This window comes from Poecilia mexicana, unplaced genomic scaffold (genome assembly GCF_051168715.1).
Source record: "Poecilia mexicana isolate PSO_F unplaced genomic scaffold, ASM5116871v1 scaffold_16, whole genome shotgun sequence".
Lineage (NCBI taxonomy): Eukaryota > Metazoa > Chordata > Actinopteri > Cyprinodontiformes > Poeciliidae > Poecilia > Poecilia mexicana.
The window spans coordinates 11,265,512-11,291,342 of record NW_028263385.1 but is presented as its reverse complement, the minus strand read 5'-3'; the positions used below and the strand labels follow the sequence as shown (position 1 = coordinate 11,291,342).

Here is a 25,831-nt window from a genome sequence, read left to right as displayed (position 1 = left end):
ATTTGAACACTCTTTGCATTGGTATTAGAGTACAAAAGGTATTCTTTCACAGTTTGTTTTATTATTTTGTGATTGGCCAACACAAATATATATTTTTTTGTAGAATGGAAGGAGAAAGATGCATTGTTTTCACTTTCCTTAAATTAATATCTAAAAAATGTATGTCTTGTACTTGGATTCAGCCCCCCTTTTTCCACCTAAATAAGATCCACTGGAACCTGCTGGAATTTAGAAATCAGCTAATTTATATATTTATCTTGTTGGCCTTGACGGCTGACACTACACTTTACCCTGAAGCAGGGTTCCCCTGTTGAGACACGGGAATGACAGCATCATCCTGTGGGGAGGCTTTTCTTTGACTGCAATCATTGAAGAAAACCTGTTAGAAGCTAATAACCATTTGAGAATGGGGTCAAGCTTCACCTTCCCACAGGACAGTAATCCTAAACATGTGATCAAAAAAAGCTGCAGAGTATTTTCTGTTGGAGCTTATTATTGCGTTAGAATGTCCTAGTCAAAGTTCGGATGTCAGTCAAATAGAGAATCGCTGGCAAAATCTAAAAAAAGTCGTTTTATAAATGTTCTCTCAATCCAGTCTGACGAGAGCTTTCTTGTTAAAAGAATAGGCGGAAAAGTTCAGTCGTTTAGAGGAGAAAAGGTGAGCGAGAGCTAGCAGTCATTATTTATGATGTTGACTCAAGCATTGAATACAAATGTGCACCAGTGTGTTTTACATTTTTACTTGTAAAAAAACCCCATTATGCACTATTTAATGTTGATCTTTCACATAAGCTCTCAATAAAATGCATGGTCTGTGGTTGTAGTGTGCCAGAACGTGGCAAACCTCCAGGGGGTTTGTGAAGCATCGTTTCATAGTTCGCAGATACTGAGGTATAGATCTATTTATAGGTGTCTATGTGTTACATGTTTGTGCTTTGTTGGTTGAGGTGAACTTTGAAAAACTATCATCAGACAGTTTATGGGAGGAAGTCATATTGAGGTCAACTGCCTCTTTTGTCCAGTAGAGCAACAGAAGTAGACGGAACAATGGAAATAATGTCAACCCAGAACAGGAGACATGCCGCCACAGGTGAATGTAGTAAATTTAACAATGACTGAATTGCTTTTAAGCTGCTCCATTTTTAGGATCCTGTTGTTTTTTTTGCTTTTATCTAAATGGCCCACTGAAGATGCTTTGAGGATGTGATGAGGTTATTTAAAACAGCTTTTAAAAGCTACTCCAGATGAAACTCTGACATTAACTTCTGACATTGATAGACTACTTGGAATAATTTGAGCTGACTTTGTTTGCTTTTATTATCTTTGGAAATCTTCCCATTAGCCAAATAAAAAACAGGCAAGTCTTGTTTGTGTCACTTCGTTTTCCTCTATCTGCGCTTCCCTCGTCTTCTACGTAGCCTTGGCTGTAACTCTGTGGATATAATTTTGATCATTGACGCTACAGCAGCGGATTCATTATGTAAAGTTTGACCATAATTTTGCTGTTGTCACATTCTGACTCCAGGCCACAAGAAAATAAATCCATCAATTTATTTATGCACCATTTTCTTTGAGTATTTTTTTTTTCATTTTCAGCAAGCTTAAAACTATAATTAGAGAACAAAAGGGACATGACAGCCCATGAAGTTTACAGATACGAAATCTTTATAAATCTTACATAGACCTGACTCAGATTTTTGGATATGGCTTTACAGCTGTTTATCCATCTCCGCCTGCTTTACACATTTCATTGGGACTAGAGAAAGGCTCAATAAAACTCAACTTCTATACATAAAGATGTAAAAAGATGTTCATGTAATTTAACCTTTAAAATTAAAATTGATATTTAGAAAAGACAACAGGTGCATGGCTTGAATTTAGATAACTTTTTTTGTTTTTGATTTATATATTTGTGATAGACATTCTCTAAAAGAAGTCTTGACACTGTAACTGGAAAAAGATACAAAGACAAATGTTTAAAGAACTTCTGATAGTTTGATTCTTTTTCGCAAGAACAGATAAAAGAAAACCAGTCAGTCAGTCACCATGGCGGCAAAAAGTAAAATGGAAGAGAAACCTGTGATAAAATCTGAATGGTCAAATGAAAGTAGATTTGAGGAATCGGAGTTTTGACAATGGGCTTTTATGATTCATGCGTCTCTCTAAGAGATGGAGGATGGAGACTTGTATGAAACATTTCAAAATGTTAGTGTATTTTGTTTTGTTTTTCTTGGATTTTCATATATTATGCTAAATTTAATAAGCTGCAAAGAGATTTCAAGACTTGTCTTTGACTTTGTATGTCGGCCATCAAGCAGGATCCTTATCAGATTTGTTGCAGTCAATCACTATTTGCTGGAACTAGATTTGGCTGAAAACAAACAAAGCAACTATTTAAAACCGTAGATGTTTCATGTTACATTGTGTGTTGATTTGGTAGGTTCTTTAAGTTCGGTCATTGGGAAACAACCCAAAGAGAGGAATATATATTAAATTAGAATATATTAAATGGCTATTAGCACTATGTTTTTTTTACTTGTTCTTAGGCAGGGCCAACTCCAGAAAAAGGGCTGACCACCAAAACTAAACGGGTCATACCAGAATTTCCTGAGATTTATTGTGCAGTTGTAGGAACAGAAACTGAACACTGGCACTCAATTTAAAACAAATCTGCAAAATTCATCCTCAGCCTACTCTATTTAGATTAATCTTTTTTTCCTTTTTTTTCTTTGAAGAATAAAGACTGTTGAGTTAAGTGTTTTTACACCTCCTTGTCCAGACTCTGTTTTATTTTGGACCAAAATGACTGCACTGTCGAATGATCCAAATGAATTGGAACTCTGTTCACCCCTTCACCTGCGGTGGAGCTGAACCAAGAACCATCAAAGGAAATAACGTGAAAACCTCTGAAGAAGAGGTGAACAAAGTGTAAACCAAAAAAATGGAGTAGTCGTTGTAGGAATTCTCTCTCGCTTTGCTAAAAGACAACAAGCCCTTTATCCTGCTCATGCCAGAGTCACATTTGTTTTGGTAATATTTAAACAGAATTCCCTGAGTTATAGTATTCTTCCTGCTTTTGGAGCAATCGCTGGTGTGCATTCAAACCATACCAGAGTTCACTTAAACTCAACCAGACTGAGGTTGTTATGTGGACCAGATTTTTGCTGTTTTGGTTCACATCAGAGTTTAATTAAACATTCACACTTCCCTAAATGAACCGGACTTTCTAGTCAAACGGACTAGAGTTCAGTTAAAGCGGACTAAACAGGGCTGGTGAGAATTCACCTTAGTAATCCTTTTAAAGCTTTTACTCACATGCGCCGCCTGGTTGGCGACATTTGATCCCCTCTTTCTCACCTGTTCTCAGAGACATCACTAACCTTGATCTGTCTCTCCTGCTTGTCATGAATTATAACGCACCAGCTCTGCATCATAGAGGTAATATTTGCCAATAATAATCAATGAAAGCACGCTCCTCATCTATTATGATGAGTTCCTTCCTGATACCTTCATGAGACAGGAATCTGCTCACACAAGCCCCTCAGTGTATTCACCTGCCACTCTCTGCTGCCGAGTCAGATAAAGAGGCCCGTTCACCTCACAGCATGTGTGGTTGAAGTGTTTGCAGGGGTGACGTTAACCTTCCCGCCCTCCCATGCGTAAGTGAGTGACCGCCTCGGACCCCACAGACACCGAATGCAGTCTAGTTTAAATGTCCCATTGAAGATTAGAGGTTTTTATCTGTGGAAGTTTAACCTGAAGCTGCAGCGGTTTGCTTCTTTGCAGACCGTGGGAAGGGGACGGAGGGAAGGTGCCAAGTGGAAAGGGTTACATCCATCTGGTTAAGTGTGAGTCAGTCGGACGGCTGGTGAACTGATGGGACAGAGCGTGTGTGAGTGAGAGGAAACAGAGAATGAGCTCTTTCATTTGATGGTCTGAGTGGAAAAAGCGAGGCTGGACTCCGCAGACGATGTTTACTTTTGAGGAGCGTGGGGGTTGAAAGGTCCTTCAGTGAAGTGAATGTTTGAGGACAGTGTGTTAGACTGTTTGTTGTACTGTGGCATTCCCAAACAATGGCTCCTGTATTAGTCTTAATGTAATAAATGTCTGTTTTTCACACATGGGCTACAACTCTGCAAGTAAACATTTCCACTCTGTTATTAAGGACCAAGATTTATCATTTTATATGACCTAAACATAACCCCATCCTATCATTTAAGCTTGCAGTTTGGGGTCTTTTTCGTTTTTGGTGCAGATTCAACTTTAATCAAACATGACATGTATGAGAGTTTTGCATGCTGGAATCATACACATGCAAATAAATGAGTGCAGGGGAAAGCAACAAAAATAAAGCAGGAAATCATTGCCAGCTTAAAATAATCTGTATATCATTTCTTAAAACCTTTCTTGAGGAGTACTTTGGCATTGTAACATACCAAAAATAATTTGGATGCCATTGTTATTAGATGGAGACTATTTATATTGCATCATCCATTAGGAGGCCAGAGGATAAAAGCAGCCTTCTCTCGCTATAGTCGGACCTCTTGAAATATTGTTTTCCTTGCTACTTTATCTGATAACTGTATTAAATTCTGCCATCTTCATATGAGATGGTAGTCATTCTTTTGCATTTCTCTTAGTGTATTCAGATGAATTATTAAAAGGCCTCCATGGAACGTATTAAGTAGAGATTAAACAGTCGGGCTGATACTAATGTTTGATTTTCTGTGTAGTCTGAGCTATAGATTACAATTTAGATTGATTTCATTATTGTATTGCGTGTCTGTATATGTATATTATATAACACATGCAAAGTAAAAGAAAAAAAAAAAAACGTCCATGCTTTTAGTTAATGCATCCACAACCTGGACGTTGTTGGAGTTCTTTGTTTTGATGCATTCAATGGATGCAAAAAAAAAAAAAAAACTCTGATTATTCAGTAACTGACCTGCTGATTACCAGCAGGTCAGTTACAGGTCAGTTAGTAACAGTGTCTATTAGGGCTATATTTCAAAACTCTACGCACAGTAACAAATATTGCTGCCTAAGGCTAATTGCACAATTGTTTTAGAACTATTTAAAAACAAACAATTATAGAGAATGAATTGCACCGATTCCATTAATCGGTGCAATAATCAGTGAGAGATCTGATTAGTTCAGATCTCTCACTGATTATCTGCCTCATCTGTAATGTTAGGTTTGCTGTTGTAAAGAAAGGAAGTCAGTATTCATGATGCTGATCTGCTTCTAGTGTTATTTTTTTCTTCTCTCTCTCTTTCTGGCTTAGTGTGGAAAACAGCATCTACATTAATGCTTTGTGGCTAATGTGGATGCTTTTTAAAAGCTATTGAAACGTGACACTAAACGAGGAGAGATCTGTTTTCACTTGAGTTTATTTTGCTGAACAGTAAATGTCAGCGCTGGTAAGAGCCAAGTTATTATTTCTCCTTAGATATGAATGCACTTCTAAAAAGTGGCGTTCAATGTAATTATTCGTAGATGGTACAAGGACTGGGCTGAGTCATTTATTGCCTTTTTGTTATGCACATCATGGGTCTAAGATTTTCAGCATCGTGAGCCAAGGTGCACCTTTGTGTGAGTGCAGAGGCATTTTTGGCTTATGGGCTTTGATTCTGGATAGCCTGACATTCCTTCCAGGAATATTTGACATGAACCCTGGTATTTCAGCTTTGTTTGGTGCCTTTTTTAAATCAGCTGAAGCTCAGATGAACCTGCTGCACACGCTAATGCACGTAATTGAACAACTGAATGAGTCAGGGTCAGGTTTTTTTTTTCTTTTTCTTTTTTTTTTTCTTGCCGAAAAAGGCTAATCAGAGATTTCTTTGTTTAATCTTGGCAATTACAGCTGCACACATACCCAAACTCTCCCGCATGCACATGGAAGCAGTTAGGCCAAGCTGGAGGTTCACTCTGAACTGCCAATCCATGCCAGTCGATTTCCCCCGGCCTATCAACTGTTTCCATGAGGCCATTGACCTCTTTATGGGGGTGAGGAGGCGAGAGCGGATGGGGGCGGCAGCTAGTTGGAGTAGGAGACTGGAGTTAGCTTTAGCTGCAAGGAAACAAGCAAATAAGCCAAAAGCCTATTAGGCTTTGCTGAATGTGTGTGCAGGGATGTGGGAGAAATTCGCAGCTTGTTATTTGGGATAACTCGTTTATCATCTTTACCATGTAAACAGACTCTGGAAAGCCTTGCGCAGACATTTAGGGGGATGTGGCTGTTCAATATCATTAAAAATGTCTGAATAGAAGGTCATCGACTCCCTGCAGCAGCCGAGTCCAAGGAAAACCACGATAAGCTTATTGCACTAAAACAATGTTACAGGAGTATGTTTCCTTTTTGCAGCAAAAACAAAGAACAGCGTGTAAGGCATGTTGTGTGAAGCAATGAAAAAAAAAAAAAAAACGCTGCTTGTGTTTTCCTTTTAGCTATTGGCCATAATCTTATTTTAGCAGCTATGTAATGCTTGTTAAATTATATAATTGGCTCTTGTCGATCTGTTATGAATGCACTGGCTGTCTTAGAGTGAAAGTAGAAGGAGGTGCTTTAGTTAGGCAGGACAAGCAGGAGAAGAAAGTTAGGAGAGAAGAAAAAGGGACACAATTACGGGAATATAAATGAATGGCGGGGATATAGCTCATTTGCTCCGAGAGAAATAGGCCTGACTAGGCATACTGTCATGTTCTTAACACCCTCAGCAAGGAGGAGCCACTCCCTTTCTCACCAACTCATGATCTGACTTCCTCGTACATGCAGTCAGCTGTGCAACAGTTATCTCGCCCTGTACGCGCTGCTGGTGTGTTTGCCGACTGTCAGGGCAGCGACAAGATCTCCGGAATAACTTTGCTCCCTGTAAAAAGCTGTGGCCGCTGTTCTTTTACCCTTTCTGTGACACTGAAGTAACAGACAGACGTTATCTTGAAATTTCTTATCTGTGGAGAAAAAAATTAAGGCTTATCTTTAACAGTTTATGGAATAAATTAGGACACTTGTGTTTTCTGGAAGCCTAATTTGTTTTGGAGAAATTATCTCTAAAGCGATGATGCATAAAGAGCTCAGTGCCTTTGTGAAGTTTATGCATATTTTCAGGAAATTTAGCCTATACTGACTGATGCAGCAGAGGTTTAGTCTGGAGACAAACAACAAACCTCCAGGACATTTCCCACAATTCACCTCCCCTGTGTCTGTTATTAGATTGTCTTGTAAACGCCCACATTTTAGGATCAGTCCTGTTATTCTGTTGTCATCACAAAGCTTATGTTTGAGATTAAAGAACGAAGTTAGTCAGAAATGGTTTCATTACCTTTAACATCTTGATTAACTAAACAAAAGGCTACTTTTTTTTTTTCCCTTTTCCAGAAATGTCCAAGTTCAAGTTTTAGAGTTTTAGTTTCCTTTCAGGTCCTGTTTTAACTCCCAAGTGTGAGGGTCACTGAGTAAAGGTAACTCCTGACCTTTGTTGTTTTAAGTCAACTTTGGTGCATTACTGCTTGCATAATGAGTTAGGAGTCATGTGACACCTGTCAACTGTATTACTTTGCAAAGGGGAAGGAATATTTCTGCATTCATTACTAGAAACTTAATTAGACTTTGTAAAATACTTTGTCAACGAGTGAAGCTTATGTTAAAAAGTATTTATGTCCACGTACGTGTGAAATAAGCAAACGTGTCAGTGTGTGTGTGGGGGGGGGGAACAAAAGTACGATATGAAAGTTCTGTTCTGTGGTTGTCCACAGGGGCCACAAGGTCAACGCAGTAGCCAGCAATAACACTGATGCGCACAGCCTCGATGTATTAAAAGTTAGTAGTTTCAGCTGTCTGCTACACATGCATCAGATTAAGATCTTGCATAAGTCAATAGTTGAACTGAAGTCACCGATCAGATAAGACATCCTTAACAATTTTGATGAGATATAAGTCACAAACCCTGATGTAGGATTGTGAAGATGCTCTACTTTTGTGATGTGTAGTTCAGAGTATTTACCTCAACGCCTTTAAGTCATTTTCAGGTCCTTCACTTCTCACACATCCACCCATCCGGTTCAAGGAATATTACTATCCTCCAGCCAACTATCACCTTGAAATTAGCCTCTTGCACGTGTGGACACCTTCTGCTCCCAATGTCTTGCAAAAATACTTGCATCCTTTGAACTTTTTTTTTTTTTTTTTTTTTTTTTTACATTTTGTAAGATTATAATTAGTGCTTCATGTGAAGTGAAACACTGGTTTTCAACTTTTGTGAAAATAAGGGTCTCTGCTTCAGGCTCCTCCATAAAGGCCAGGTTTTTTTAACAATGACTTCTTTCACTGTGGGTCTTTGCAGCTCCTCCAGAGTTACCACGGACTTCCTCACTGCTTCTCTGAGTAATGCTCTCCTTCCCCATCTTGTCAACCATATCTTGTGTCATATGTCCATTTCTCTTTCCATGAGATGTTCAGAGTTTGAAGTATTATTGTATTATTGAACCACAGTTTTAAGATGTTTAAAACATTAAGTCATTTTTTTCTGCCATTTCCCAATTATGCTCTACTTATTGTTGCCTCATCATATAAAGTAACATGAGAGTTTCTTTCCCTCAAGGCACACTATATATTTATTTATGTTGCAAACTAAGGATACATGTTCTATATAGATTCATTCACAGGAGACATGCTCTCTAGTCAGAGAGGTGTTTTGGGCGTGTGAACTCAGAGCTCTGCCAGCTGCGGTTGGAGCTGCTTGGTCAAGGTTGGACAAGCCGAGGGTGTGTGCTCCGTTATGCTTTGCTGACTTTTGGAAACAGATGTGTAATTAGCAAGCTCTGATGTGTGGGACCTAACAGTTTCTGGATACTTAACTTCTTGCTTTGCTTGCCAAAATGTCTTGCGTATACTTGGATATTTCCGTTGCCTGTTCCTTAAAGTGTTTCCTCTGCTGCTGCTTTGTTTCTTATTTCAGAGTGAACCATTTTCCTCCTTTTTTCCTTCCTACCTCCCCTCCATATCTCATATTACCGTCCCTCCTTTCATTTTGTTTGTAAATTAATTTTTTCATGATCAGTTATGCCATCATGAAACATCTGAAAAGTTAGGCTAGTTATGTAAGTTTCCAAAATAATCGTACAATGTGTAAGACTAAATGAACTGCAGGTTTCACTGAACTGTCAACTTCTCATTGTTGCCATCTTCTGTGTTTATTTTCTTTTGAAACATTAAATAAGCTAATTCATTTGGCTCCACTAAACAGCTTTCCTGTAATATGCAGCTTTCATCCATTGAAACATCGCAGGCTATTCTGATCTTTAATTCAGTTTCTTTGTCAGACGTCGGATTTATTCCTTCAAACAGTCAATCAGCAAATGTGAAGCAGTGTAATGTTTGGAGAGCAGCAGCTTGCTCCCATCCATGCACAACATTGTTGGCCATTGCTGGGGTTGAGACGTGATCATTGCCATCTGCCGATGCGGAGGAGGCGTTTACCGGAGCACCTTTGATTACACTGTGACCTAAAGCTATTACAGGCCTCGCTCCTTCAGTTGATCCTCTGCGGAGGTGAAGCAGCAGTCTTGAAGGTTTTGTTTGCTTATCCTCTGTCTGTTAGTTTATTGATGGAATCTGAAGTGTTAGGATTACGTGTGGCACAGGTGTTTTGATGTGCATCAGCAAGTCTTTTCCTCAGAAATTGCATTGCTAAGAAACACCTCGGCAGACACGTTTTGAAAAGAGCAAGCTTGAAACAGAAACAAAATATTCCCATCTTGCTAATTGAAAATGATTCGTGTTCATAAGATTTTAAATGTTATGCTTGAATCATCAGAACATGTCAGGTTAACATCAGTATTCCAGCATCTTTGTTTTATCCATCCTTTCGTTTAGGTTAGACCGTCTTACTGGAGCTTCATCCTTTTGAAAATTGAATCATTTCAGTTTTGCTCATGTAAACCTGAAATGAAACTGATGGCAGTTTTTGTCATGCTTCTTACGGAAACACTTGTGGCCTCCATGTTTTACAAAACTTCTCGCTCTCTTTCTTGATTCGTTCTTTGTGTCTCGCCTTCTCTCACTCTCTTCTGATGTGATTGGTTATACAGGAAATGGCTCTGATAGCTTCCTGAGGAAATTACACCCACTTCCTGTCTGTATGGCTCTTTATTTGCCAGAGCTTTTTTTCTTTTTTAGTCTGTGTTGAGGCGCCCAAGGGTGGAGCTGCTGGAGTGGTGGGTTGGCAGCAGCAGCAGCTCTGGTAGGAATCCCCTGGTCACAGTTAATGAGGGTCTCTGGCCTGATGAATGAGGCAGATAAGCAGCAGCCGCAGTGCAAGCTGTCCGAGCTGCAGCCATCAACTGCCGCTCTATTTTTAGATGCTGCACTTAGAGCTCAATTCAGTCACAACTTCAAACACATCTCTGCATCTCAGAAACTGAAAGATGTGCTAATGAGAACATGTTTTGTTTAGGCTATTGTGTTGCTAGCAAACAAAGGAAAGCACAGAGTAGAACACATGGGAACATATAAGAGATCTTCTAATAACTGCATTAAAATTCATATTAATATTAAAACAAGCATAGGGTTCGACGAGGAATTTAAAAGCAGGTATACCCGGTAATGCAATGCAATTCCTTTTCTAGCTGTAACATGCTTATGCCTAATAGCCCGAAAAGCCCCTGAGCTACAGTAAATTAAGAGGATAAGTGTAATTCTTCAGCTAGGGTGTGTCACAATCCCTGATAATCATATCAGCCTGGGATAATTAGGCCTGCTTGTTATTTTTAAAGGAATCAGAAACTGTTAGACCTGCTCAGTTGGGCTGCAAGTTGTCTTGCAACAAAGGTCAAAAGGGTCAATACTTACTCAATCTGCCAGAGTTTGAGTCATAACCCTACGTCTGACTCAAACTTTAGTAAACGTTGGCCATTAGGACAAAAAAAAAAAAGGAGAAGTGAGCAGGTCATACGCTTACAGACTGAATGATCGATTTTTACCCTGATCTTCTGTTGTCATTCATGCACGGTAGGGCTGAAACGATTCCTCGAATGATTCGAGTACCTCGATTACTAAAATTCCTCGAGGAAAATTTACCTGCCTCGAAGCTTCGTTAATTTATGTTTTATTATTTAGCGCACCGTGTTCCGGCCGGGACTTCATTTGCGTTACACGGAGCTCTCACTTCCGCCTCTGAGTTGTTGACAAAAGCTAAGTCTCAGCGGCATAAAGTCCAATCTTCAAGATTGGCCCGTGGGGATTTTATTGATTGATGATAATGCTCGACTTTTTATCGTTTTTGGGGAACCAATAAGCATCCTTAAAATGACTGGGGGAATGCCTGGAGTACGGCAGCATTTCTCCTCCGGGGCTGCTGGTTGAAAGCGAACGGCGGGAAGAGCGCTGAGGTGAGCGGATAGACTGAACAGGGCGGGCGGCTGAGTAGCTGATGCTTACCGTGTAAATGTAGCTTTACCGACGAACCGCACAATAAATTTCATATCCCGGTCTGAAGAAACGGGTGGCGGAGCGCATCGTACATGGCTGGTAGATGAGTTTCTGAGTGTGAACAGTGAAGGTGTCGTAAATATCCCGTATTGCTTCCCCCCGTGTTCGTCCCCCGGTCTAACGGTTCGTCAGTCCGCTGGTCTATTTCTTCCCCTCCACCCCATCTTACGTTCGTTCATTCGCCCTCTCCTCCCACTCCAGGCGGCATTTCCCGTATTTTCAAACCCAAAGCGTGACAGGTTAGGTGGCAAGGTGAGTTTAATTAATCTATTAAACTCACTGAAGATGAATACATAAACTAAAAGCTGGATTGTAGACATTTTTTATAAGCATATTTGTGAGCCTGCCTCTTTGTTATTAAATTCAATATAATTTCAGATTTTTCTATAACTTTTCTTCTGGTTAACTTAGAAAGTGAGCTATTATTGTTACAGGTTAGTTTTCTAAACTACAAAAAAGCAACTGTTAGGGATGCTCAAATATGAAAAATTGGACTGATATTGATATCTGATAGTAACACCGGTATTATGCCAGATTTACCAGTATTTCATTTTATAATTTTTTTTTATCCGATTACTCGATTAATCGTAAGAATAATTGATAGATTACTCGATTACTAAAATATTCGTTTACAACAGCCCTAATGCACGGCTTGCGACATATCTGACTCCTCAGTCATCTGCTGCAAACTAAGGGTGCATCAGATGACTAATGCAGGTGTTTAGTTGGGTGCAACTAAACACCTGCATTCAATTCAAAGCTGAGTGGTTTGCAGGTTTTGGGTGGTTTAGGGTAGTGCATGCGTCATCAGTGCATGCACTACTGCAATTGCAAAGGTTTGCATAAATGCAGTCTGCTATTTGATTATCTATTGACCTTTGCATGCCAGCAACATATCTATCCGCTGAGTGAAGGTCCATCCAGCAGGACTGGCATGCACATTTTGAATGTGGTGCACTTAATATAATATTTTATAAAATGTTGCACCCGGCACCATATTCTTATTGCAATGATTGCTGCAATTTGATTGTGCTGCTCTAATTGCAATATTTATGAATAATAAGAGTTTCATAATATTCCTAAAATTGTGCATCCTAATTAAAACAGAAAAACACTTTTAGAGCTTATCATCTTACACTGTAATCGCACGACTGAAAATTTTTTTATCTTAGTTTTTGCATACTTTATTATTAGTGCTGCACTGAGGCTGTGAACAGGGTTCAGTTTTGCTGCTGACAGGTCATTTTATGAGAACTTGCGGTATCCTTTTAGGTTAGGTTGTGTCCTGATACTGGTCACTTTGTCACTCGCCTGTCTCATAGTCACTCTTATGCAGTTACATCTTGACTGAGAGCTATTAGCCTCTACTACTACTGAGGTATGGGTGCTGCAGAGGCCCACATTTGGGCGAGGGGCACAGTTTGGCCCCTAATCCTGTCCAGATCAAAAGGGTTTCACCTTAGCGTCCGATTGTTTTCACAGTTCCACAGTGGCTAAGGGATTTATGCAAGAGTTGATGTAAGAGTTGGTGGGTTATCATTAGCCTGCGCTGACCCTGTTGGAAATATTTAATACTAAACTCTGCTGCCATTCAGTCTAAATAAAGAGGCAGCTGCTTATTTTAGCTTGCCTTCATACTGTATTAGACCTCAGCTTGTTCAGCAATGGAGAAGGAATGTTCTTATAAAGACCAGTTGTCACACACACCCACCGGTACACCAGCAGCCTCCACACACACACACCCGCACGCGCGCACACACACACACACACACCCCTACACACACACACACACACACACACACACACACACACACACACACACACACACACACACACACACACGTATGAGCGTAGTCTTAACTCAAATACACACAAAGGCAAACACGCTTGATGGCTATCATTACATTGATGCCACCTGACATTTAGTTAGTAGTGGAATGTGATGGGAGGGAGGAGCAGGGGTCAGCTGCCGACTCTCAGGAACACCACAGTTGATCTCTGCACTTCTGGGACTGAATACTGCGTGCACGCTGCATGAGCCAGGAGGAGCCCCAACCGTGGAGAGCTGATGCCAACTTTGATGTAATTGTGAGGGGATGGAGAAATAAAGTCTGCTCAGTGTTGAAACTCACACTGTCTCCATCTGTTGTCCGAACCGTGCCATATGCTGGAATGTACCACACGGTCCAGTTTAGTTAGAGCAGGAGCTGCTGCTCTGTAGAAGGGAACTGACCTTCTTCACTTCCCTTCGAGTAGCCACAATCAGCTTCCTGCCTGCTCTAATTTCCCTCTAAGAAAACTTAAATGTATTACGGATTCACTGAAATAAACCAAGACGCAGCAATAATAAGGGGCTGGCTTCAGAATCTCCTATAATGAGGGGACTGAAATGCTGAGACATGCTGCATGGAAACAGCAGCATGCTTTCCTCCATGTTATCTAAGCTTTTCCATTATACTTAGAATTCAGGAATAACTGAAACTGAAATGCTTCACCGATCTTTATCCCACTGAGAGCTGTAATTCTTGGTCATTCACTTATAAATGATCCATGTTAATTTTTTTTATTTTATTTTACTTGGATCAGCCGATTTTAGAGTGAAGTTGCCCCCATGCATTCTTTAAAAACAAGTGATGTAAAATATTTGCAGTTGGTTTGTGCTAGAAAAATTAATGCCTAGTCATTTTACAAATATTTCAAAAAAGTTTAAGGGTAGTTTTTTTTTTTCTACACACCATGTGTGTATACATACTACATGTGTCTGTTGATGATGTATTTGGCTTTTTATTTATTTTTAAAGGAAAGCTCAAAAGGATAAAACTGAGGACCTTTGCTGTACCCCATTCAGCCTTAATGATATTTGATGGTCTTGCTTTCTCTCGCTCTGTTGCAGCCTGAATGAACTGTAGATATGTTGACGAAACTCCAGTTTTCTTTACAATAACAAAATAGCTAGGTTTTGTTCTTTATCACCCATTAATAATTACCACTGAAGACACCTGGTGGGTCTTTTCACTTGCATGAAGAAGTAAGGATTTTTCAGATTCCACAAATCAAGGTATATCAGGCTTTAAAATCAACAACAACAAAAAAAAACAAACTATTATCTGATTCCTCTAAACATCCCCAACAAAAACACTAACTAGATGTTCAAAAAATAATTTATTTTTGCAACTACACTCATCTAAAAATAACGAATGCTAGTAACTCATCTGTATTTTATAATTTCTAAAGAGGCTTTATTAGAATATTAGAAGGTTAAGAAGAAAATGAATTCACTGAAAAAATGCAACAGGTCGCCAAATAATTTGTCTTTTTTTGAAGAACATGGCAAGTGCAGTTATTTTGACCTGAGTTAAACTTATAGGGTGTCATGTGAACAACAATTCCTATCCTGGACTGAAATCACTTAAGCTGTCTGAAGGTTTTCTGTTTGCTTCACTTCATCTTTTAAAGGAGTTTTAAAGAAAAGCATTTTACCTTTCAACCAGGAAAAAGTCACATTTTGAAGAAGTGTCTTTACTTCAGTGTTGTTGTGTTTGTGTATGTCTCTGCAGATGTGCAGCTTTTGCTGCCACAAGCCTGTGACTCTCTCTGTTTAGCTAACCCCTCCTCCGCAGCTGGCCTTTGTCAGCATGCAGCCCACTGTATACGGTCATAAATGAACCCATTTTCTCTCTCTGTCTCCCAGTTCCACTTTCTGTCTCCCATGCCACCAGTTCTGTTGAAGTCATGCACAAGAAGACCTCTGCTTGGCCCCAAAGCATTTATGAGAGCTACCACATCGCTGTACAAATACACTTGATCAAAGTCACATATCCAGTCTTGCAGGATCACCCTTTCAGGTTTCCCCAGAAATCAAGTGAATTTTTTTTTGTTGTTGTTCCCTCGTAATCAGCTGAAGTAACTGCAAATTCATTTGTATAATTAGACTTGTGCACTCATCGGAAAGTTTTTTTCTTTTAGGTGCTTCACATTTTCTTAATGCGTTTGTTTTTTTCTATTTCTTTTTAATTATTTAATTCAGTTCAATTATCTTTAACTATACTGCCCTAATTCACAACATACCATCTCAAGGTACTGTACAAAAAAGTAATTTTAGTTCAATCAATACATACTTTAAAATTGATCCTAGTCATCAAACCGTGCATCAAGTTCAGCTCATTATTCAAATTAATTTATAAGGCTTTCTATAAAGAGACCCAGCAAATTGCATCAAATCAGTAATTTGTAGCATTAGCTTCTCCTGGACAAGCACAAAGTGACAGCAGACAATTGCTTCCTTTGTGTTTTTGACTTTACAGCGATCCCTCATATTTAGCATGCATGTAGTGACAGTGGAGAGGAAAAAAACCCTCCAGCACAACCAGACCATCTGCCACAACCGAGAAGACCTAATAGTTATTGAAGAAGCAATGTAGAAGTACTTTTTAGTACTTTCACTTTACTGAAAAGTAAAAAAAAAAGTGTAGTTTTTGTCATTGTTATCTTAGCCATTGTCCTTCGCCAGGAGGATTTCAGAGTCAAACAGAATGCCACTATTCATTTCATTATGCGTAAATGTGTATCTGCCATTTAGCCCCCAGAACAATTGATTTCAATGTTTTTGTAATGCAGGGTGAGAATTAATACCCTTTATTTTATGATTAGGAACTCTGCAAAGAAATGTATATGCCAATCAGGCATAATAATGATCCTGTTAGTGTGTGTTTCCCCTGTTGGTGCTAAAATAGAACTTGATGAACTGCCTTCACCAGATCCTTGAAACTGTGTTGTGGTACTTGGCATTAAAATGTTAGCGTCAGATCCTTTAAGTCCAGTATGTTGTGAGATGGAGTTTCTTTGGATTTGATACATAATTTAATTGAGATCTGGAGTATTTGGATGTCAAATGAGCACCTTTCACTTGTGCTTCTCTGATCATTCTTCAACCATTTTTGCATTTTAGCAGGAAACTGTATGCTGCTGAAATAAGACACAAGCAATGGGGAATACTGTCTTTATTAAATTGGGTACATGGTGGCCAACAGTGCTTAGGTAATGGGACTTTGTCAAAGTAAGATCCACATGGATCTAAGCAAAACATTACCCAAAGTATTGTACTGCCAAAGCCAGCTTGGCCTTTTCCTGTACTGCATCCCGGTGCCACATGTTCCAGAGGAAAGTGTTCATGTTTCATCGGACCAGACCGCCTTCTTCCATTGCTCTGTTCTCCATTTCTGATGCTCACATGCCCATTTTGGCTCTTTCAAAAGTCTACAGGATTCAGCATGGAAACCCTAACAAATCTGCGTTAATGCACTCCCATGTGCAACGAACTGTAATGCAATGTTTGCTTTATTGGGACACCTTTTGATCTGAACCACCCATAACTTCTTTGGCAATTTGAGCTACAGAAGTTCAGTTGTTGAATCGGACCGCATGGACCTTCATTTCTTACAGGCATAAGGCTTTATTGCCCCTGACCACATCACTGTTTCCCTACTGCTCCTTACTTGAAACGCTTTTCATGAATCTGGAGTACTGCAGACTGAGAACACCACATAAGGACTCACGTTTTGTCGATGTCCTCACTCAGTCATCAAGCCCTTAAAATTGGATCCTTTCGAGCTAACGTAAATCCTCATGCTGGCCCATTTTTCCTGCTTTTACTACTTTTAACTTTCGGGGGTAAAATATTCACTTGCTCGTTAATCCAGCTCAGCCACTAAAAGTTACAAAAACAGATAATTCATCTTAACTACTTGTCTTTCAGGGGTCATATTGTTATGCCTATTGTTATGTAGTGCTTCTAGTCATCCAGATATGTGTTGTAGTTTACCTGGTATATTATATTAACTTCCTCAATCCTGAACAAAAGGGTTGTCTCATTTTCATCCCAGCTGCTGCAGCGTTCGTGACTCCCTGCAAGAAGTTCCAGTTTTATTCATTAGCCTGCAGGACAGGTTACCTAATGTCTTAAATTAGCTCCAGCCCCTTCAAAAGGAAGCACCATCTTGTTAGTTTTAAGAGTGTGCATCAGTGACCGAGCCTATAAAGATGAAATGCATCTATGGTTAATGCTACGGTAGTAGAGGGATGAAAGCTGACTTTTATTGTGTTCTTCTGTACGCATCTGCATATGCCATGTGGTGTGTGTGTGTATTTAGAAACCCTGAAAGGCAAACATGTTCTTTATTACAATTTCAATTAGAGTAATCTTTTCTAAGAGTTTGTTTGTTAGTTATTAACTACAGTGGCTGCATGAAAATGAGCAAATAAATCAGGTTATTTTTAGGTAAAAGATTTTCCACTTATGCATTTTTTAAAATTATTTTTGGCTGCTTTCACATGTTGCATATGATGTTGCATTTTCCGCATAATGTAACTTGTTTTGAAAATGGATTTGCAAAAAAAAAATTCTAATTTTGCAAGATCTCACTTAACTTTAAGGAACTTAAGTGAGAGGTAATTTGGAGATTTTTCTAAACGGGATTCAATCACGAGTTATTTAACATTTGGGTTTGTGGATCTTTGTGTACATATTACATTTCAGCTTAAAGTCCACCGCTCTTCTGTGATGACTATCAAGCTCTGACCAAAAGCTCTGGCAGAGTCTCATAATGTACGACAGCAAGGCAACACTCTGAACCATGCAGGACGACAAATAGACGTTGCTGTTGTACAGGAACGTCTTTGTTTTTAGGCTCTATTGTTAAGCCCTCCAGATGGAACAGAGCTTGGGAAAGACACCGTAATGCTTCCCAGCCTTTCCCTAATGTCTTTATGGACAGCACTGTCCTTTCTGATGAGGCTACAGAGGTTGGTTAAATTCTACACCAACTCAAGTGATGCTCCTTTCATCTGGATTCTGTTGAGGGGGAATTTATGCACATCTCTTGAGTTTTGGAGCTGTTGATGTTAAGTCTGACATGTCTGGCGTGTTTGTTGATTCTGTCAGTTTCGGATTGTATGCTACAGTGGCTTGTTTGTGGAAGAGCAAGGTCATCTGCAAAGTCAAGGTCTTCCAACTGAGAGGACAAAGTCCACTGAATGCCTCTGGGTTTGCTTGCTGTTGTGTTTGTTGTGGTCCAGTCTATTGTAAGTTGGAAGAGACCCCCCGTCTCACTTCAGACTGTACATAAGAACGCTGTCCTCACATTTTTCATATCAGATTTTAGTGATGGCAATTATACTTATTACTGGTTCTTCAAAAGATAGGTTTTGAACTGGCTTAGACAAACTCTGGGCTCACATCCAATTGAGATGCTGCTTATGCTAGAAAGCCCCCCCCAACCCCAGTGAGGCTAAAATAAATCAATTTTGCAAAAAGAGTGGACTATATTTTCTCTACAGTGACAGCATTTGCTCCCAAATGGTTGCCACAACCACTTAGTAGGTATAGGGGCACACACGTTTTCTCTTAGCGCCAAGTTGGTAAGGACAGCATGTGTTGTAATTGAGAACTGCATTTATATTTACTCTGGCTACCTATGATAATGAAATTTGTTTGATCTGAAAGATTTTAAAGCACGACAGCCAAAGCTAAAATCGGTAAGAAGCAAATGCCTTTTCTTGGCACTCTACACATCACACCTCCGTCTTTCTTTTTCAGCGTCACCAAGTTCTTACACTGTGCCCACTGTTGTCACCCAGCGTTGTACGGTTTACCTTTTTGATGTGTGTTTGGGTGTTCCCTACTGGCGGCTCTGGGTCTGTGGCCTTCAGAGGACTGAATACAGGAGCTGTGTTTCGTTTGTGTGTTTTGGGGAAGGGGAAGTGGTGAATGGTGTAAAGGGTGGAGGTAAGTTTGTCACATGTTCCAAAGCCTTTTCCCCCCCTATTCATTGATTTCAAAGAGAAGGGTTGGCCTAAACCTTTATTTTCAGATTAACTCAGTGCCGTTTTTAGATCCTTGCTGTTACGTCATGACATCCACAGGAGAACTGTTTGCTGAGTTGTATGTTGAGTAAGAACTTGCTGTTGCCCGAGTCAAAACGTTTGCTCCTGAGCTCAGCAAATAACCTAACAGTAACAGCATATAAGCTACAGGTATCTTTACAGTTTGATAATGTTGAATGTTTTGTGTTTTAGCAAATGGTACTGAAATCGATGGGTCTTTTTGCTAATCTGACAAATTAAATCCTGATACATTTTTTTGATTTTACACTTGGAAAGTTCCCTGCGTTCTGTCTCCTGTCTGGCTTACCATTTACCTCTGCTTAGCAATGATCTATTGAATCAAAAGATTAAGATGTGTAATGAAGATCCAAATATTTACTAAGCATTTTTGTTTTCCACCGTTTTCTTCTTCTGTCTCTCCATAGCAGGGTTTGTTTGGAGCTCAGCGCTCTAAGCCAGCCATGAGCATCATCGGGGCTGAAGATGAGGACTTCGAGAGCGATTTAGCAGATGTGAGTGAAGTGCAAGAGAAACCGTTGAATCTAACTGTATCATTACTTTGAGCTTAAGTTTGTAATTCTTCCATCTTCTTGTCGCTCTTCCGTTGCTCGTCGCAGTCAGCAGATGACAAATGCCCGCACTTCGACAGCATCGACTTGTTGAAGAAACGGCCAACTCACCTGCTGGTGTTCATGCAGCATGTCATTCTCCAGTTTGACCCTGCGCCCTTGGTGAGAACCTAGCATCTCGTGTACAGAAGATACACTTTTGATGGATTAGGGGGTTACAGATGTGTTTACATTTTTTTAAAAGCTGAAAGATGTTTCACTTTACAGCCTGAGTTATTTCAAAAGGTTGGAGTGTTTAGAGATTCACTCACTTTTCACACATCGATGTGGATTCCTCGTAATAATGTCAGGGATTTGGTTTGAAGTTTGCAGGTATTTAGTGGAGTTATGTCTGTGCCGATGCAGACAGGAAATGAGGGCGGAAGATTGGGGTTGGGGACAGTCGTGTACAGTAGATTCCCACAAATGAATCGCCCTGGCCTGTATGTCTGTGAGGAATTTAATCTAAATAGAAATATATTTGCTGCAAAATATAGTTCCTAAACACTATTAATATATGAAAGTGAATGATACAGAGGGCCTTAAGTGATTTTATGCCTTTTCTGCTCAACACATTTTTTTAAACTTTTATATATTAAAAAATTGCACAAGAACATAATTCCATACCAGACAAGTGATCTGTAATAGAAAATTAATAACATGAGTGTCACTAAATGGATAACAAAATAATCACCAGAGTTATTTTGGAATTGCAAAAAAACTGAGAGAAATTATAGAAAAAAAACACTTGCTGTTTAATTACATATTTATTTATTATTCTAAAATCTAAGAAAAAAATCAATTCTTTTTAACTAACCTAAAACATATATATATATATATATAACTTTATATCTTTACACTGTGTTAAAGAAAAATGATTGACCTTCAATTTAAGTTTGTCATTTTTTATTAACCTTTAATAGAAAAACACCTTTTGTTGTTACATGTTGCCTTTTTGCTCATTTTTAATTGATTTATTATGTCTTCCTTTTACTGACAGCTGTCCACAGACCTCAGACATATCCAATGCCAAATCTGTAAAGTGCAGTGAACTGAATCCCCCTCTGCCTCACCTTCTCATTCCAAGAGTGTAGAGGAATTTACACTGCAGGCTAAACACAGAAATACCCTCTCTAGAGCATGCTTTGTCTGTTTGCTCTGTGTTACTTTGGAAAAAGGCAGGACTCCCCAAAAAAGATGTGCTGTCTTTGGATATAAGTGGCTTATTTTTTATCTACTTATCTTTATCAAAAATACGACTTTGTACCGATAACGTTATCCTCATGTTGTTTAATTACTCTCTGCACTCTTAAAATATATACTTTTTCTTCTTGTTGTAAAGTAACTTTTTAAATTTCTCCTGGAAAATAATTCAGTTGTGCCTTAAGTGGGTTTGGATTTAACCTTTTACCTTTGCCCTACTTTTTTTTTTTCTCATGGATCTATGAAGTGTAAATGGAGCACTTGCTCGCCTTTGACTCTTTCATACTCTGTGAAAATCTGTTGCAGCAGAGAAGGTTAGTTGAATAATTCAGCCCTACATTTGGGAATTAGAGTCTGTAGAAGAGGAGTAACTTATACACTGGAGTTTTCCACAGACTGATGAAGTGCTCTTTTAAAAGTTTGGAAAGTCTCACTTTGCAGATTTACAGGATTAGTTCCTTTGGATTGCTGTGCATAAAAAGAAGTCGAAAGGTGCAAATTGTCTCAAATTTCACTTGTTATAACCACGATATTCATGAAAGGGCATCCAGTGAGATGTCTTTGCATTCCAGCATACTTTTTATTGTTCGTTATCTATTTGTATTGTTCAATGTTTCCATCCATTATTCATCTGTTTGTCCGTCTGTCCATTCATCCACTCATTTGTACATCTGTCCTTCAATCCACCCATCATTCGCCCATCGATCCATCGGTTCTGCCATCTATCATCTATGTCTGCCTTTCCACCATCTACCTATTCATTTGCTCATCTATACATTCATTTACTTGTCAGTCCTCTGTTAACTATCCATCCATTCACCTGTCCAGTCATCTGTTTATCCATCTTCCATCCATTTACCCACCCTTTCAACTTCACTGATTTGAGAGCTCTGTTTGCGCAAGTATCAAATATGTTCAGTAAACATAATACACTCTAAAAATTACTTGTTCATGTAGCTGACATAGAGCCTGCAGATTGCAAAGACATTACACAAGAATAAAGAATCACTGTCATAGTTGCTAGAGTGTAAAATTGTTAGTTTATGTCTGACACGTCTGGTTTGTCAGTGATTTTTAGGATTTATGATGAATATTAAAATGACTTCTTCCATCAACAGCTGTTGCAAATGTCAGACTAAAAAGTTGCTTTGTTTTCTGCCTCCTTCACAGTTGTGTTATCTTCACGCTGACATCGTGAAGAACCTCAATGCCAGAGACACCAAGAAACAGTTTCCAGAGTTCTACAACAACTTCCTGGAGAAGGGTGCTGTAAGTAAAACGCTACATTTTTTCTGCAAAAAAAAAAAAAAAAAGAATTAAGATGAAAGCAGATTCCAGAAATCTGTAGACAAATGAAAGAGTAAAAGGAATAATAGTAAACACCTCAAAAACCTGTCACTTAACTATTTGCAATTAAACAAGAACAGTTAGCTTGAATGGGACAGTGCTGCATCGACATTGCACTTGGCCGAACTGCTAATGTTTGGTGAGGTTGTGATGAAAGCAAAACAAAAACTGTAGTAGCAAGAAAAGAACTGGACTGTTAGCCAACAGCCCATAGTCCTCTTTTCAGACAAAGGTACATTTTCCATTACATTTGGAAATCAAGGTCTGATACGCTGGACGAAGAGCAGAGAGGCAGAGAGTAAAAGTTTCAGTGTGAAATTTCCACATCCAGTGAAGATTTAGGGAGCCGTGTCATCTGCTGGTGTTGGTCTGCTTTGTTTTATCCATTAATAAGTCTGCACAGCCGTGAGAGCACTTCACGCTTTGCTCACTTTCCCCTAGCAGGTCTTGCCACCTGTCCACTCTGATGATTTCTTTTTCTTATTTAATATTCAAATATTCCGTGAAATAAAATTCTTGATTTTCATTATGTCGGGGCCAGAATCATTGAAGCAAACGGTAATAAACCCTTATTATACATGAGTGGAAGTATTCCAGCTTCCACTCATGTATAATAAAATCAGTTTCATTTCTTTTAAACTAAATTCAATAATATGCAACATTATTTAGATGTACCTGTCATGTCCTGCTCTGATAAGAGAGCAGTACTCGGTGTGACCAGGAGTTTGTTTGCTTGTTCCTAACTGTGTGTGTGTCATCTGTGTTTGCTCTCTGGTCTCTATCAAAGCAGCTGCCCTCTGTATCTTTTTGTTTCCCCCCTGCTCACCTGACCTTTCTCACTTCTCCTCTGCACCTCCTCCTCAGACATCTCTCAGACTCCACATATTAGTCAACTCTGCTCTCTCTCTCCATGTGTCCTCTAACCTTTCAACTTCCTGTCGGGATCGTGGGAACCCCCCCCTCCCCCCCGAGGAGGAATTATTCGTCATAGGTCTCAAGCTTAAAAATAAATAAATAAATAAAAGCAGCATTGTGGTGATCCTCCAGCCTCAAAGTTGGACTATTTAGTTACTTTTATCCACATAAGAGCTTCGCAGCTCTTATTATGGATATGCTTTTGCTTCCTACTTTGATATGTTTTGTTTTCATTGCTGGTGTTGAAATGACCCCTGGTGGAGAAACACAGCAATTGCACCATATCAGTTCTGTAGGTCTTTAATGATGATTTGGCCATTACCAGGCCTTGAAACGATTTAAATCTAATCTCAGGTTTGCAAAAGCACACATCACAGATTCAGTCAAGTCATAAAGCCAATGTTTCACTCACTTATACAAATCTAAGTACAATTGATCAGACTATTGTTTTTTTTAATGCCAGAAATGTATATTTAAATAGTTGGCAGATGATTTTCTTTTTTTCGCTCTTTAGTTTTTTGTTTTTTTTTATTAGAAAAAGTTCATTAGCAGTCCATAATTCTTCTGCAGCAGAAAACCCACATAGTGTTTTCATTTGCTGTAAATGTGAGAAGGTTTTAAGAACTTAAAACAGCCTCTGTTTTAAAAAGGTTATATGGATTTATGCATAACTTTTTATAAGCCTTTGAAATGTTCTAGATATATGCAAAAACTATAATTCTTTAGAATTTAAATCTAGTTACTTTTTACCATTTTTATTTGATGTTCATTACAGATTCTCAGAGTGTCGATGCCATCCAGTTTATCCTTTGAATTGGGTAGGTCAATATATATATTATATAATTTTTTTTAGCTATTACAAATGTTGAAGTTTTTTTTTATTTGTGGATTGTAGCTTTTCTTTCAGGAAGTGTTAATTATTCTAAACTCTGCTGCTCCTTTTCCAAGACCGAACTCGCCCAGAATTGCTGTCAGATGACACCCAAAGGCGTTACGCTGCAGATGTCCAGAAATTTCAAACTGCAGAAGTAGCCAAACAGCTGGACGATTTCAGGTAAACCTCTTCTAGCTGGAACTCTGCGTTTGAACTGAAAGCAGCTGGGTTTATTATTTCCCCCTCCCGTCTCCTAAGCACCATTGGGTTTAACTGTTTGACAGGGAGTTTATGGGTTATGGATTAAAATGCATTTGCTGCTTCCCATTACATTCATAACCGGTGCTCCTCTCGGTTATAAAGCCTATATGAATTTTTACAACTCTTTTTGTTGTTACAGCAACAAAGTTTTACTTTAGTTTTTGCATCTTTCCATGTTCTAAGTACTGTACCTCTGCTTCCTGTATTATCTACTGCGACAAACGTCTCCCTTAACAGCCTTTGCATGTTTTTTTTTTTTTGTTTTTTTTTCTTACACAGGCAAAAAAGGATGATGGGTATGACCCTCTGTGAGGAGCAGGTGATGGACGTGGAGAATCATTATCCCACTGACCGCGTCCCGTTGGAAATGAAGGAGAAGTCTGTGGCCGAGAATCTGTTGGAGAAGATGTTTGATTCACAGTAAGTGGCTTTTTTCTTTCTTTGTCAAGCGTTACTTCACATGTTGAGCTTTTTTTTGATGTTCTGCACAGACGACGAGTTTGAGGCTCATTTTCTACTGAATTTGACCAAAAACATTTGCTTCTTGCTCTCATTGAAGAGAGGGATTATGTCTGCATGAAGGGCTCTTTTTTAAAAATTAGAACTGTATTCTTCTGGTTACAAGTATCAAGGCAAACATGAATTTGAAGAATAAAAGCTGTGTACAATTTCAGCCACTCTTAGGCTTTAAGATCTTTATATTGAGGTGTCAAAGTTACTGGAGTGACCAGAGTTTTTCTGTGGCTGTATGGAGCACAGCAGTACTGCCCCTCCCCCACATGTTGCTGTACACTGCCTGCATGTTGGCTGGAACAAAGGCCCCTACATTTTTCATTTGCTTTCTGGAAATATTTCCCATCACGTAAGATGCTGGCGCTGTTACAGTTTCCACACGATGACTGTCAAGGTTGACAAGCAAGGAGCGGCGTGTTTATTCAGCAGCTGAGTGCGGATCCTTCCCGGGCAGGTGGCCTGTATAATTAAGGAGCAAATATCAGCTTAAATTCGCTGTTAAACTTAGTGAAGAAGAAAACGACAAGAATGTTTAATATGCCAATTTTGAGCCACTGGAAAACTCTGGTGAAATTTATCAGCTTTAGTTTTTTTTTATTATTATTTGATTTTCAGCACAAACTATGGAGACATGCAGCACAAAAATAACAAAATGTACAGTTCAAGTAAATGTGTTGCAAAGACGGATATGTACGAATTCAACTGCTAAGAAAGAAGGAGCCAAATAAAGGCAGGTAG

At 39.1% G+C, this 25,831-nt stretch overlaps 1 protein-coding gene across 9 annotated transcripts in view; it reads left to right on the top strand.

Annotated features, from left to right (window-relative positions):
- The window catches only part of arhgef1 (Rho guanine nucleotide exchange factor 1), a 48,174-nt gene that overhangs the window by 3,532 nt on the left and 18,811 nt on the right, over positions 1–25,831 (top strand). For 6 of the 9 annotated variants that reach the window (XM_088014223.1, XM_088014222.1, XM_088014220.1 and 3 more), the window contains 6 exons: positions 19,798–19,884; positions 19,990–20,103; positions 22,354–22,452; positions 24,221–24,263; positions 24,394–24,499; positions 24,860–25,000. In XM_088014223.1, the coding sequence (XP_087870349.1) occupies positions 19,834–19,884; positions 19,990–20,103; positions 22,354–22,452; positions 24,221–24,263; positions 24,394–24,499; positions 24,860–25,000 (554 nt within the window). In that variant the 5' untranslated portion in view covers positions 19,798–19,833. The remainder of the gene's footprint in view (positions 1–19,797; positions 19,885–19,989; positions 20,104–22,353; positions 22,453–24,220; positions 24,264–24,393; positions 24,500–24,859; positions 25,001–25,831) is intronic. The other 3 variants (XM_088014217.1, XM_014985408.2, XM_088014219.1) reach the window with 1 other exon arrangement.